Raw genomic sequence first — 14,782 nt, 5'->3', positions numbered from 1 at the left:
CATGTTTTGAGATGAGCTCTGAGCTGAACTCAGGTGGAGTGTAGTAGTGTTCACTGCTGGCCTTGGAGAAAAACTCACCAAACCCAGCCCAGGGGGCCTGTGATCCCCAACCCAGCCAGAGGCAACTGCAGGCACTCTGAACTGACACATATAATCTGCACAAGGAAAAAAAAAGGATGCAAAGTAGCCACCTACTCATTAGAACTGATTACCTCTTCTAGATATAGAAAGCCATCCACCCAAGTTTTCTTCTTTTGGCACACTCTGTCACAAACTATAACTGTGTTTGACAATGATCAAATGAGTGTTGATGCCTTTTTTTCTTTCTTTTTTTTTTTTTTTTTTTTTTTTTCCTCTGAAATCTCACCTAGGTGCTTTATCTTTATTAAAAAGGAAAGGGCTGTTTGTTCTAATTGTACTAGAAATAAATCAGGTGGTTGAAGAAATAAGTCAGGTGGTTGCACACCTTGTCTGGCTGTGGTGTCTCCCTTCAGCTCTAGGAATCACGCTTATCAAGGTGTCCTGTTTGCAACACAAGCAGAAAAAGGTACCAAAATTCATCTTGGAACTCATATTTATAGAAAGTGGCTAGATTATTTTTTTTAAAGAATCAAAAGATAAAATAACCCAAGTATATTTTTTTTTCTGTAACTTTTTCTCCCTGCACACAATATAGCTGCACCTCAGAGCAGCTCCACATTGCTTTCTCTGTACAGAACTGATGACACTTAGATTGTCTTCTCTAGCAGCTCCTATGACAATTAAAGCTGAATTTGTTTCTTGGCCTACACAAAAACAAAACAAAACAAAACAAAAAAAAAAAAAAAAACAAGCAAAAGAAACAACAACACACCAAACAAACAAAACAACAACAAAACAAACAAACACAAGCAACACAAAAATCCCCAAACATCCTCAAAAAAAGCCCCAAAAAATCCCAAAAATATTCCCCAAAATCCCCCAAAAACCCCAAAATAATTCCCCTAAAGAATCCCCAAAAATTACCAAAAATATCCATCCAAAAAACACCCAAAACCATGTGGAAGTGGCGGCCAAATGTAAGGAAAAAACAAAAAAAAAAAAAAACCAAAAAAACCCCCAAAAATACCCAAGAAAAAATTCCTAAAAAATCGCCAAAAATTAAAAATAAAAAAAAATCCCAAAGAAAATCCCCCCAAAAATTCCCAAAAACCCCCAAAAAATCCCAAATAATCCTGCAAAAAAAAAAAAAAAAAAAAAATCCTCAAAAAAATCCCTACAAAAATTCCCCAGAAATCCACAATAAATTCCCCCCCCAAAAAAAAGAAAAAAAATTCCCCAAAAAAGTCCAAAAATCCCCAAAAAAATCCCAAAAAAATCCCAAACATTACCAAAAACCCCCAAAAATTCGCCAAAATTACCAAAAGTCTTCTCAGAAAACCCCCCAAAAATCATCTGGAGCTGGTGGCAAAAGGTAAGAAAAAAAACCCCAAAAAACCCCCAAAAATTCCCCAAAAATATCCCCAAAAATTGCAAAACTCAAAAAAAAAAAAAAAAAAAATCCCCCCATAAAATCCCCCAACATTTTAAAAAATATCCCCCCCAAAAATCAGCTGGAGCTGGCAGCCATAGGGGAGAAAGAACCCCAAAAAACTACCCAAAAACTCCAAAAAAATTCCCAAAAAAAACCCCTAAAATTACCAAAACCCCCCCCAAAAATTACCAAAACCCCCCCTAGAAACACCCCAAAAAAACACCCAAAAAATCCCCATAACCAGGCAGCCAAAGATGAAAAAAACCCACAAAAACACCCCAAAAATATCACCAAAAATCCTTAAAAAATATCCCCAAAAATCCACAAAAACTACCAAAAATATCCCAATAAAAATTCCCAAAGAAATTCCAAAAACCCCTCAAAAATCCCAGAAAATCCCCAAAAAAGTCCCAAAAAACCCTCAAGAAACCCCAAAAAATATCCCCATAAATATCCCCAAAAAATTCCCAAAAACCCGAAAAAAATTCCCTAAAATCCCAAAACGATTCCCAAAAAATTTCCCCCAAAGTACCCCAAAAATTTCCAAAAAAATCCCCAAAATTACCAAAACCCCCCACAAAATTACCAATAATCCTGAAAAAAATTTCCCAAAAAAATCCCCCAAAATTACCAAAAATATTCCCTCAAAAAACTCCAAAAATTAGCTGGACCAGGTGGCCAAAGTGAGAAAAATACCCCAAAAAACCAGCCAGAAACACCCCAAAAATATCCCCAAGAATTATTAAAAACGGCTCAAAATGATGCCCCTTTCACGCCACTGGTAGAAATGGCACAATACCAAAAAAAACCTGTACCTGTTCCGTTTTCAGACTGAAGCAACAGGATATTCCTGGCTTCTAGTGCAGCAGGGAAGGGAAAGGTTTGGGTAATCCCGTCTTCATTTAAAGATTTCTTCATGAAAGCCATCACTGCCCTCAACCGGGACATCCACCACAGCCAGGGCATCTAAAATAGGAAGAAAAAAAAATCTAAGCAGAGGATCCAGACTAGCAGGAAAAACAGCAGAGGCAGAATGGAACACTCCGAGAATACAAGGCATCTTTTTAATTGATCACAAACTCCCTGGCAGCGCCGGAGCGGCGGGTTCGGGAGGCGCCGGGGCCGGTTCCCCTCAGCGCGGGGAAATCCCCGCACCGCCCTCCCGCGCACGGCCGGCGGCACGGGAGCCCCGGCAGCAGCCCGGAGCAGCAGCGGCAGCGCCGCGCGGCCCCAGCGCCCGCCCCGATGCCGCCGGGTGCCCGAGCCCCACACTCCGCCCGCCGAGGGAGCGGCGGCACCGCCGGCACCCGAACCGGAAGCGCTGTCACGTTAGCGCCCGCACGTCAGCGGCCCGGGCTCCGCCCACGGCCCCGCACGTCATCGGGTCGGCCCCCCCCGCATCACAGCCGCGGGCCCGCCCCCCGCGTCACAGTGACGGCCACGCCCCCCGCGTCACTGCCGCGGCCCCGACCCTCCCGTCACAGCCGCGGGCCCGCCCCCCGTCACAGTGACGCCACGCCCCCGGAGCCCGCCGATCCGCAGCCTCGCCGTCACAGTCCGCGACCCGCCGCTCGCATCACAGTCAAGGCCCCGCCCCTCGCGGCACAGCGATGGCCATGTTAATGCCTGCCGATCGACTGCTCGGCGATCGACTAGCGATGCCTGCCGATCGATCGCTCGGCGATCGACTCGTGATGCCTGCCGATCGATTGCTCGGAGATGGACTAGCGATGCCTGCCGATCGATCGCTCGGTCGACTAGCGATGCCTGCCGATCGATCGCTCGGCGATCGACTCGTGATGCCTGCCGATCGATCGCTCCGCGATCGACTCGTGATGCCTGCCGATCGATTGCTCCGCGATCGACTCGTGATGCCTGCCGATCGATCTCTCTCGGCTCGATTGCTCAGGCCCAGAGCAATGCACCCTAAACCGATCCCCGCCCCTTGGGCTTTGGAACTGCCTGGGGTGTCACGTGGCCCCGTCCCCCGTTTTTAAAGGGGTTTTGGGGTGTTTTGGGGGTTTTAAGGTTGCTTTAGGGTATTTTGATGGGATTTTTTAAAGTTTTTATTGGATTTTTAATTTTTTTTTTTAATTTTGGGGTTTTTTTTAGGGGTTCTGGGGGTTTAGCCCAGCGCTGACCCCGTCCCTCTTCGTTCCATCCCCTGGGACGCTCCCCCGGCCCGCCCCTGCCCCGCCCCAGCCCTGGCTGCGCACCCGCCGCTAACGCCGCCTTGTGGGCACAGCGCGGTACTGCAGCCGCTGCCGAGCAGCTCCTCTCTCCCCTCCTCACCCGATTGCCGCTGCCAAAACCCAGCCTAAGGCTGAGCTCCCTATCCCCTCAATCTCTGCAAGGAATCGGATTTCTCAATCCGGCAGGGCAGCAATGCTGTTCTCCTCGCCGGAGATCCGGATTGCAGCGGCGCCCCCGCCTTCGCTGCCCGGATGGAGCGGGAGCGGGGGGTGTGTGTGAATAGAGGGGAGGGTGACGCCGAGTTCGGGCTGCGAGAGCGGCCGCGGCTGCGAGCGTGGGAAGGGCGGCAGTGCTGCCGCCTTGTGGGCACAGCGCGGTACTGCAGCCGCCGCCGCTCCGGCGCCCTGGCAGCGCTGCCGTCCTGTGGGCACAGCGCGGTGCTGCGCGCGTGCCCTTCCGATGATGGAGCGAGCGCGTGCCGGGACGCTGCCCTGTAGGACTGCCGCCACGCTGCGGAAGTGGCCTCTGCCAGTACTAGAGATGGCGGCCGAGAAGGGCGGAAGTGACGTCTTGCCACTCTCAAGATGGCGGTTTGGCCTGCACTCGTTTGACCTTCTATATATGGCGGCAGTTCCGTGTACCACAACAAAGATGGCAGCCGGGCCGGAAGTGGCCTCTGCCAGTACTAGAGATGGCGGCCGAGAAGGGCGGAAGTGACGTCTTGCCACTCTCAGATGGCGGTTTGGCCGGCACTCGTTTGACCTTCTATATATGGCGGCAGAAAGGGCGGGAAAAATCAGGACCCCAGTGTGTTTTGGGGGCTGCCTGCCCGCGACGCCGACACCGATCCCCGCGGCGCGATTTTCTGCGCGTTTCCGAGAGCGCGGACACGGGCTGTGGGCTCAACGGCGCCGCGGCGCGCGGGAAACGGCAGGAGCGCAGACAGGCGGCTGCGGACAGACGCCTTTCTCTGCCGGGGTCCTGTCCTGCCGGGGGCGTACCGAAGGCGGTCCCGGGGGCGGTACCAAGGGCGGAACCAGGGGCGGTACCAAGGGCGGCAGCGACGGCGGTACCCACGGCGGTACCGGGGGCGGTACCGGGCGAGGATCCAGGTGCCGGGCCGTGAGGTGATTCAGGGGCGGGGCCGGGCCCGGCACAGGTGCGCGGGGCCCCAGTGCGGCTGCGCGGGCCGGGGCCTATTTCTATGCGGCCCGATCCGCTCCCGGCCCGTTCCGTTCGGGAACACTCGTGCTGGGAGGCGGCGGGATCCTCGTCGGAGCGCTGTGCCAGGGACAGCTCCCGGTTCTGCGCGAATCCTGGGGCGCTCAGGTAGGACTAGGGTCGGGTCTAGGTTTTGGCGGTATTGGCTGGGGGTTCCAGGCGGTGCCGCCTCTCCCCGGCAGGCAGGGTGCGGGTAGCGGGGCCGGGATCGGGATCGAGCCGCAGGCAGCAGCAGCAGCCCCCGGACGGGCGCTGGGGCTGAGCCCGGCGCTGCCGCTCCATTCCGTTCCGGCGGCCGCGGCACTCTGGACACGGTCCCGCTGCGGCCGCGGGGAGCCGGGGCTCTGCCGGTAACCGCGCCCGGAAGAACGGCGGCGGGATCTCCCCGTGTAGACGCTGCATCGCGGCTGGACCCGGCCGGGCGCGGGGGCCGCCGTGCCAGCCCTGGGAGCCCCAAATCCCGGCGCTCCCGGTGCCCCCGTCCCGCGGAGGCCCCGCAGCCTGAGCGCGAGCAGCGCCCGGCCCCCCGTTCCCGTGCGCGCACAGCCCCGGGGCTGCTGCCCGCGCACCCCTGCGGAACGAGCGGGGCTGGGGCGCGGGACGAGCCGCTCGGCGGGGCCGGGCACGGTTCTGCTCGGGCTGCTTCTCATTCACCTGCCAGATGGGATGCTCCCCCTCCCTTTGCTTTGCAACTCCAAAAAGCTCTGCAATGGCAAAACCTCTTTATTAAAACTCGGTTGCGGCTTTTCCTCTTTACTTCCAGGTCACAGGATATACTGGGATTGAGAGGGTTCTGAAATCCGACTCTCGAGGACACGGCCCGTGGGAGAATTGAACTCACAACCTGGCACTACCTGGACTGTGCTCCGACTGACTGAGCCTCTGCATCTCAGGTATGAAACTCCCAAGGATGGGAATCATTGGCTCCAGCAAGGAAACTGCAGCTCCTTCTATTCTGCTAAAGCAGCTTTACACACCAGCCCCTGCCACGGCTGTAGGGTAGAACTGGCTGGCAGCTGGCATGACAGCACCGCATCTTCCCATCCCCTGATTTTCCTGCCCTTTCCAGGATTTACCCAGCAGCTGTAGATTTGCTCTTGCCATGTCTCTTTGTAGGGAGAAGTGAGCAGGACAGGTTCTGAGGCTTCCTTGCTGCGTGGCCTGAGTTCTTCTGGAGAGTGGCAGGTGGCATTTCCTGCAGGTGAGTGTTGCCCAAATGAAGCAGCTGCTGAAGCTGGGGTTGGTTTTGTGGCCCAGAGCTGCACAGAGGCCTCAGTGCCTCCCACTCACTGCCAGCAATGCTCCTTGTTGTTTCTGTGTGTCCCAGCTGCGGGGAACGGGGGCAGGAGAGGCCAGGAGTCCCCGAAAGGCATCCAGCACCTCTTGTCCTTGGGCCCTCGGGGCAGGGCTGTGCCTGCAGCGTCCTGCCCGTGCCGCACACGGCCCGGGATGGGCGCTGGGTGCCCGGCCGGCGCTGGCACGGACACGGCTCAAGGGCTGCCCGTGGCTCCCGGGCCAGGGGCTGCTCTGAGCAGGCTCCTGGAGATGCTCAGCCTGGATACAGGCCACTGACAGCCCAAAAGCAGCCCAAGGAGCAGCTGGCGTGTCCTGGTGATGGTGGCACGGGCTGCGTGCAGAGGGGCTCAGACAGCAATTCCTGGTTCCAGCCTCCCAGAGCTCCCAGGCAGCTGCCAGGTATGTCCTGTCCACCCCAATTCCTTCCCTTCCCTTCCTGCCTGAGGCCTCGTTCAGCAGCAGCAGCAGCACTAAAGCCAAGGCAGTCTTCCCTCACAGCTATTAAATGCCAACCGACAGCCTGCAGAGATGCCTTCAAATCAAAGGTTCAGGTGGGATGAAGTTTTGTTTGGACGAAGGTGGGAGTTTCCAGGGAGCCAGCTGGAAGTGCAGAAGGGATGGAAAGCTTTCCCAGGTGGGTCCCACTGGAGGTGTGCTGAGGCAGGGATGTGCACCCTTTGCTGAGGGAAAAGAACTTGCAGAGGCTCTGAAAGGAGCTGAGCTGCTGCAGGGAGAGATGTCCTCCCGTGGGCACGGGGAGCTGCCTTGGCACGGGACGGGAGCGCCCCCGGCCCTGCCTTCTCCTGCTTGAAAATATCACCTGGAGCCCCGGCTCAGGGGGGCTAAATCAGCTGGACTCCAGGCAGCTCTGTCAAGTGCCCCCAGGGACATTGGGTGGGGCTGGGGGGATGAGGGCTTTAAATAGCCAATTCTTTGGAACAGATGCCTGTCCCTGTCCCGATGCTGCTGAGCTTCCTTGGACGCTCTGCCCGTTCCTGGCACAGCTGGCGTTCAAGGGGCAGCTCTGCACGGGAATATCCACCCTCCGTGAGGCACTGTGAGGTATGGCAGCAGGAACTGAGCAGATAATTGGGGGCTGTGGGATAATTCACGGGAACTAGCAAAGCTGAGAGCGAGCCCCGAGTCTGGGCGCTGCACAGAGAACAATCTTTGTGCTGCCCTGTCACCTTTTTCTTCTGGTTATTTTTTCTTTTTTTTTTTTTTTTTTTTTTTTGTTTCAGGTGCTGGACTTGCCTCTGGGATGTGTGCTGAACTCTCACTACAGAGGACTGTGAGGCCTGACTGGCTGTGAGTTTGTGTTCTTCTCACAGGAGAATCAGAAATGATCATTAATTAGACCACCAAAATCTTTTCTGAAACCTTTCTCCTTTCCTGCCCTTTGCTGGTAAGTCTTTTCTTTCTGCCTTTAACTCTACAGCTGTTCCCTGATGTCATTGCCCCTGTCTCACTTCTGTGCTGCTCCTAGCTGGGGAAAACTCATAGTAGAGCTTGTAACAAGTAAGCACTTGTTTCTACGCTTCTTTTTCCAAAACTTTCACCAGAACTTAATTTCACTAGTTAGGAAGCGTGGTGAGGGGTGCAGGAGGAGCAGGAATAGGGGAGGGAAGCCTTGAGCACTGCAGGCTACAAAGATATGCATTTATCAATTGATTTAGTCCTGCTGTGTTAAGGATACATAAATAGGCAAAATCTAAGGCACAGGGTGAAGTTCCTGTGACAATGCTACTGTGTGTTTATCTTGAATTACTCAGTGTGCCCCATTTCCCTTTAATAAGTGCTCTGATACCCCTGTAGAAACAAACACAACATGGGTGGGACAATGCACCTCACAGCTCCACAAAGAGTGGCACCTCCACCTCGTATGGCAGTGCCATTTTAGTACAGCCCAACTGTCTCACAGCAGAGGGCCAAAGGCCCCTGGGAAAACAATTCTGGCACGCCCCTGAGCCCTTCCCCGGTCTGTGGGGTGCCCCTGAGCCCTTCCCTGGCTCTGTGTGCCCCAGCTGCCCTGTCACCTCACCCCATGGGCACACTGCTCCCTGCAGCACACACACACTGCTGCCTTCCTGGCAGCTCCCAGGCACCTACCAGCCACGTGTTGGACGGGATCAGGAGGGAAAACAGCCCTTCTGCAGCCATTTTCTGGGCAGCTGGCAGTGATTCACGCACAAGGGGCATGGATACCATCAGTGGGTTCCCCTCAAAGTCTGTCCACATCCAGCAGCACACGGTGCTATTCACCATCTGCATCAGTGACACGCACAGGGAGTTAGGGAGGAGAACTCCTTAGTTCAGCAGGAAGCAGCAGGGCAGGAGAGGGCAGAGGGGCTCACTGAGCCTGGCAAATGGCCCCTGCAGTGTGCAGGGAGAGGCTGTGCAAGGAGAATGGCAAAGTGTAACTCAGAATGGCAGTTATTAGTAGAGTTTTGGTTGGAAAGGGCATGAAAAATACCCTCACCTGGACAAGAGGTATTTCACTCTGTGATGTATTGACAGGAGTGCCCAAATCCCAGCTGGAGTAACCCTTGTGATGCCATCAGCATTGGGAATGTCTGGCTCTGAGAGTTCTCTGTGTGGCAGGGGGTCCCAACTTCAGGGAAATAGTGGGGCCCTTGGAAAGGCAGGAGAGGGAATCCTCAAAGGCCTGAGAGCCTGGTTTCTGGCAGAGAACTGTAGTGGTGGGAAGACTCAAAGTTCTGAAACTTTTGAAGGTGTTGAGACTTTTGAAAATACTCTTCAAAAAGAATGAACTTGTTATCCATGTGCACTTGGGATCAGGCAGAGAATCCTGAGCTGCAGTTCCAGGTGGAGTGGTTCATGCCAGACCCTTGTAGCCCTGGAACAGCATTTTTGACGTGAAGTCCCTGTAAGACTCTGAGAAGAAACTCAGACTGAGATTTGTTGGTGTCGCTGCACACTCTGAGGTAGAGAGGGCCAAGAGCTGACCCACTGTCAGTCATTTCCAGCTGTGTTACCTGTGATTTCACACAGAACTGGCGCTGTGATTTGTGGCTGCTGGTGTCAAGGTGACCAAGAAGTCTGTAGAAGGGGATTCCAGTGGAGGGGTTGGAAAGGCAAAGGGCTGTGCTGGGTGCCCCACCTTGGCAGCAGCTCTGGGGTCTCAGGCTGGCAGCCCTCCTCAGCTTTTCCACAAGGGATAAATCACTTTAATGTGTGAAGGGGAATAAAGTAGTATTTTACCGTTAAATTAACTAATAGATCAAATGTCTTGCAATGTGCTCGCAGTCCTTCAGAATTTTCTCCAGGTAACATTTGCTGAAGGACACCTTTCAGATCCCAGTCCCCCTTAAAGCAGCTTGGGATGCTCAAACTTAGAGGGCTTTTCCAGTTGTAGGAACAAGGAAAATGCAGTCTGATTGCTGCTGCCCAGTCCTGACCCAGAGGAGTGTCCGTAGCAGCAGAGGGTGGCAGCCCAGGGTGACCAGCACCTTGCCATTGCAGGTGGCACCGGGTGGGTCTGGAGCGTTGTCTTCTGGTTGCAACCCCGTTGTTTTGTTGTGATCCCGTGTTCAGGATCCTGGGAGGAGCAGCTGTCTGGAGGCAGGGAAGGGCAGTCCCAGCATGGTCCTGTAGAAGCTTTCCTGTCATCCTCCTGGTGCTCCTCAGAGCTGTAGATGGAAAGAAGTGGGCTGTGCTGTGCCACTGCCAGCATCTCCACTGCTCCTTGCTGGGTGGTTCTCTTGCACCAAAACAGGACAGTTCTGCCCCCTTCACCTTCTCATTAAATCAGAGTCCTGAGCAGAGGAAGGTCACTAGCCTGATTTTTAGGCAACTCCTTGGAGAGGGAAGTAGTGATTTTAAATGGGATAGAGTACCCTGGGCTTAATTCCCCAGCTTTTGTCTCTCTCTGCCATTAATGTTAGGGTGGTCAGTGGAGTATGGCAGGTAGTGGATAATTGTTGAAACTGAAAAATTGGACTTTCTGTGCCATAATAAAATAAAGCTGAGCTGCTCTGATGCCGTTGCAGCTGCAGGACTGTTACAGTCAGGAGGTAACAGGAAATGCCAGGGGTGGTGCCCTCAAGCATTCCACCTTTCTGGAATGTGCAGGTGCAGGGCAGGGCAGGTAATCTGTCCTCTCTCTCCCAGGCTTCTTCATCAGACCTTTCTACAAGATGATGCTGGGGAAGCCCATAACCCTGAAGGACATGGAGTCAGTGGTAAGAGCCCATTGAACCTGTGCCAGTGCTCACAGGCCCCTGGCTTTCCACAGCTCTGCACTAATTGCCCATTTTCAAACTGCCTAACTGTGATCTGCCCTAGGATAGTGAATACTACAACTCTCTGAAGTGGATCCTGGAAAATGACCCCACCGAGCTGGATCTCACGTTTTGCATAGATGAGGAAAACTTTGGGCAGGTACGTAAAGGTTACTTGCATCTTAGGACTGGTGGTTGCCAACAAGTAGCTCAGTGCTGACAGTCTGGTGGTGGTGAAAGCAGCAACGAGCTCAGCTGGCTGTGTTCCCAGCTGGGAGCGGGGCTGCCAGCTCCTGTCAGGGAGCTGTGGCACCTCTGGGACAAGCTGGACATGCAGCTGAGTGAAATACTTGCAGTGAAGGAGGGATGAAGGTGTCCCACAGTCCAGCTGGGACATGCTCAGGGACTCTCTGGTTCCTGAAGCTGAAGGTGCTGTCAGGAGAGCAGCAGAAGGACACCAGGTCCTCTCTGTAGTGCCTGTCACAGCTGGTGCGCCAGGGGGAAGCTGCCAGGTTGAAAAGGGTCACAGCCTATGGGGCTCTTTCTCCATGACAAATGAAAGTGTTGTAGACATTAAATTAAATTAGTTTGCTTAGAGGTTTTTTATGACCTTTTTTTGCATTTTCCCTTTGTTTACTTCTGAGCCCTAGATCCTGGCTCCAGATAGAACTGGAGCTGGGGACTGTAGGGCCTTTTATAAAAACTGACTTCAGCATTTCAAACCATGCATTCAGTGTCCTGTCAAAAATATTCTGATCCACTTTCCAGTGCTGCCTTTTTCCTGAAGCACCCGAAGGTTATGGATTTCATGGAGAACTAGGAGCCACAGAATAGAGAGGTTTTGTAACCCACTGGTTGGCTTTGGGCAGTTCCAGTATGTGATTTATCTTCTTGTATTACAAATAATAGCTATTATAATTTTGTGTATATAAAGTACCTATTTTGTGGTTCTATTTTATATAAATATATAATTTCATTATTATAAATAATAATTGTAATAAAATGATCAGTAAATAGCCAGCCCCTCTCTGCCAGTTTTCCCTTCTGTCAGCGCAGGTTTGTTCAAAAGTGTAAATCAATTTGCTCATGATTGCCTGATCCTGCTTGTGAAACACTGCTCAGGGAGAGTGGGTTCTGGGAGAAAGATGTCCTCAAATAACAGCCTTTGGTCTTTTGAAAGGCAGACATATCAAGTGGACCTGAAGCCCAACGGGTCCGAAATCATGGTAACAAATGAAAACAAGCGGGAATACATTGAGTAAGTACCGTGATGGAATGTGCCTGGGGGGAAGAAAGAGCAGCTGGGTTAGAATTGGCCCTGCTGCAATCCCTGGAGCTTGTACTGCACAAGAGCATCAGGGATCATTGGGGAAAAACCTTACTGTTAACATTGGTTATATCCCGTCAGGTACAAGAACAAGGAGTAAATTAAATGACGTGCTTTGATCTCCTGAAATTCCCCCCATGGAAACGTCCTTCTCCAACACCTGGCTCAAGCCGAGATGAGCCAGAAGGTGCTCTCCAGCCTGGCCCTCATCCCAGTGTCCTCCTCTGCCAGTCACAGACCAGAGCCAGGAGTCCAGTGCCAGCAATCCTACCAAAACTGGCCAGATCTGAAATTAGGTTTCATTTTCAGATTTCTCAGTTCTTCTACCTACCAGGATGTAAAATGCTGAATTCATTAATACCTGCTGGCATTTTAAATCAGGGCCTTTTCCAAAGTGAAAGATGGTTACAATTGCTACATTCATGCAAACTGGGAATTCATTTCCAGTGCCTGGACCTGGAGCAATTCCATGCCTGGAATTGACTTTTGATGCCTGCACCTGTGAGGTGTTTGTGCTGCGGGTGGCTGGTGCTGAAAGCAAGGTGTCCCTTTGATGCTGCAGTTTATTTCTTTCTTTATAGGCGAGGTGCTGTGTCCTGACAGCTCTCCTCAGAGCTTGCAGACTTTGCTGGGAATTTTTAATTGCTCATTGCTCTGGAAGAATAAAATGTCTGCTCACGTAGGTACCTACAGGAGTGAAAAAATTCCCACTGTGATTTGGTCAAAGTCACTGGGCTTTTTGGTTTGTCTCTTCAAAATTCCATCAGTCACCAGCCAATAAATTGGAGTAGCTGGTGGAAGCTGCTTAGTTACCTGAACTTGCTGAAGTTGTAAATGACAAACTTGAAAGCATTTGGGGTTGCTGAAACCTTTGAGCCCTTGGCTGAGACCTGCTAATGAGTTTGTTTTTCTGGTGGGGTTTTGTTTCTTTCTGCAGCCTGGTCATCCAGTGGCGATTTGTCAACAGAGTGCAGAAAGAAATGAATGCCTTTCTGGAGGCGAGGCTCTTTAGCTCCTTTCTTTCCCAAAACCAGGGATTGTTTTTAACACAGATTTCTTACCCACTGGTGTCTGTGTAAAGGGAGTGGGGAGCTTGGCAGGGAATGCAAATAGAATACATGATGTTTTGTGATTTGACAGTTTTATCTTGTGTGAGAATATATCATCTTTCCCTTATGGGAATAAGGTCATTCTCGTTCAAGTTTAATTATTTGAGCTTGAAGTAATTTGGTCATTGATTTTTTTAATTAGGATTTATGTGGGATGAGAGTTTTAACTTTGCTCTTCTTTTTAGGGATTCACAGAACTGCTTCCTATCGACCCGATTAAAATTTTTGATGAAAATGAGCTGGAGGTGAGTCAATTTGGTGCCCCAAGCTGGCAGCTCTCTGACAGATGTGCCATGTTCTGGGCTTTTCAGTCATCTGTCTCTCTCCCTGGGGGAACGTGCGGACACGGCTGGAAATCAGATGTTTCTTCCTAATTAATAAATCTGTTCATGACATGAGAAGAGCTGCACTCAGGAGGGTGGTGGGGGGTGTGCCTCTGAAAGCCTGGAAGCAGCCTAGTGGATCAGTGCCACCCTCTGCCAGTCCCATCTGAGCCAAAGACGTGGAAGTTGTGTCACACTGTGGCAGTGTGCAGCCCTTCTGCAGCAGCTGGGATACTCTGGGGATGCTCGGACTCTCCCCTGGGTGTGCATAAGTGCCTGAAGGTCAGAGCCCTGAGGGGCAGTGGCACCTTGTACCCTGTGAGGTCAGGGACACATCCCACCCTTCTGCTTGCCTGCAGTTACTGATGTGTGGCCTTGGTGGCGTGGATGTCAGCGGCTGGAGACAACACACCATCTACAAAAATGGTTACTGCCCAAACCACCCTGTTATCCGGTGGTTCTGGAAGGTAAGACTGGGCACCAGCCCTCGCTGGTCCTGTAGGTGAAAGTCCCTGCCCTTTTTTGCAATCATTTTTCTGTATGAGAACTGCTCAGGGTGGGTGGTTGTGCTGGGGCCGGAGCTGCTCCCTCCTGGCTCAGGTGAGGGCAGGTGCAGCTCCTGCTCAGATGGAGCAGAGGCAGCCCATAGTGCCCTGAGGCTGCTGGCACAGAGGGGCTCCTGCAGTGCTGAGGGTGTCTCTGCCCCCAGGCTGTGCTGCTGATGGACGCTGAGAAGCGGATCCGGCTGCTGCAGTTCGTGACCGGGACGTCCCGCGTGCCCATGAACGGGGCAGGACAGGGGCGGGACCGGGCAGTCCCAGAAGGCAGAGCCCGGGAGGAACCGGGATGAAGCGGGGCGGGCCCGGGGCTGGGGCCGAGGTGATTTAATGCCTGGAAACCACCCGGCCACCGTTTGCTGACGCCGAGTAGGGTGAGAGGAGGAGCTGCTTGTTCGGGCTCCCAGGTGAGCTGTGGGGCTTTGGCTTCTACCCCTCTCCCCCGCTCTAGCCCTCCTTCCTTCTCTGCGTATTCCTCTTCTTTCCCCCCTTGTGCCTCCCAAAACCTCCCCTCCTCTCCCCCCTGCCCCTCCTTCCTTCTCCCTGAACTCCTTTACTTTTTCCCCTTTCTCTCCCCATCTCAAGGGATACAGCCCAGGATATCTCAGGGCCCAGATGATTTCTGTTCCTTCTGCTTGTTTCACTTGCAGATGTTTCCCAGTCCAGCTCGCTGAGCCTCCAGCTCTGTGGCACGTTCTTCATTCCAGCTCTGGCTCTGAGATGCTGCACTTGATGGCTGCTCCAGTTCCTTCCAGCTCTGGGTAAATAACTGGTGTCTCTTGTGTAATCTGTGTCCTTGGTCTGTCCTTTGTGTCCATCTGTGTTACCTTTGTCACATCTCCATGCTTTATCAGCATCCTTCCAAGCCATGGTAGCCAGACTCTACTCGTGTACTTTCCTGCATTGTGCTTATTCCAGCACATTTACCTTTTTGCTTTTTGAGACGGAAAGAAGTACACAAGATCTTCTCATCCATCTTCCTTCTCAGCTTTGGTAGTGCCT

At 52.6% G+C, this 14,782-nt stretch overlaps 1 protein-coding gene across 1 annotated transcript; it reads left to right on the top strand.

The window, feature by feature from the left end:
• Nucleotides 1-10,350: 10,350 nt before the first annotated feature.
• On the top strand, nt 10,351-14,094 carry LOC130266374 (E3 ubiquitin-protein ligase NEDD4-like; the record flags this gene model as incomplete). Its single annotated transcript, XM_056515654.1, has 7 exons — nt 10,351-10,425; nt 10,529-10,624; nt 11,649-11,722; nt 12,729-12,789; nt 13,086-13,145; nt 13,583-13,690; nt 13,933-14,094. Coding segments are annotated over 7 exons (615 nt in total), but the record flags the coding sequence as incomplete, so codon positions are not given.
• Between the last annotated feature and the right edge of the window lie 688 nt (nt 14,095-14,782).

This window comes from Oenanthe melanoleuca, unplaced genomic scaffold (genome assembly GCF_029582105.1).
Source record: "Oenanthe melanoleuca isolate GR-GAL-2019-014 unplaced genomic scaffold, OMel1.0 S026, whole genome shotgun sequence".
Taxonomy (NCBI): domain Eukaryota; kingdom Metazoa; phylum Chordata; class Aves; order Passeriformes; family Muscicapidae; genus Oenanthe; species Oenanthe melanoleuca.
Note: the sequence above shows the minus strand (reverse complement) of the source record. Positions and strands in the feature narration are given on the sequence as shown.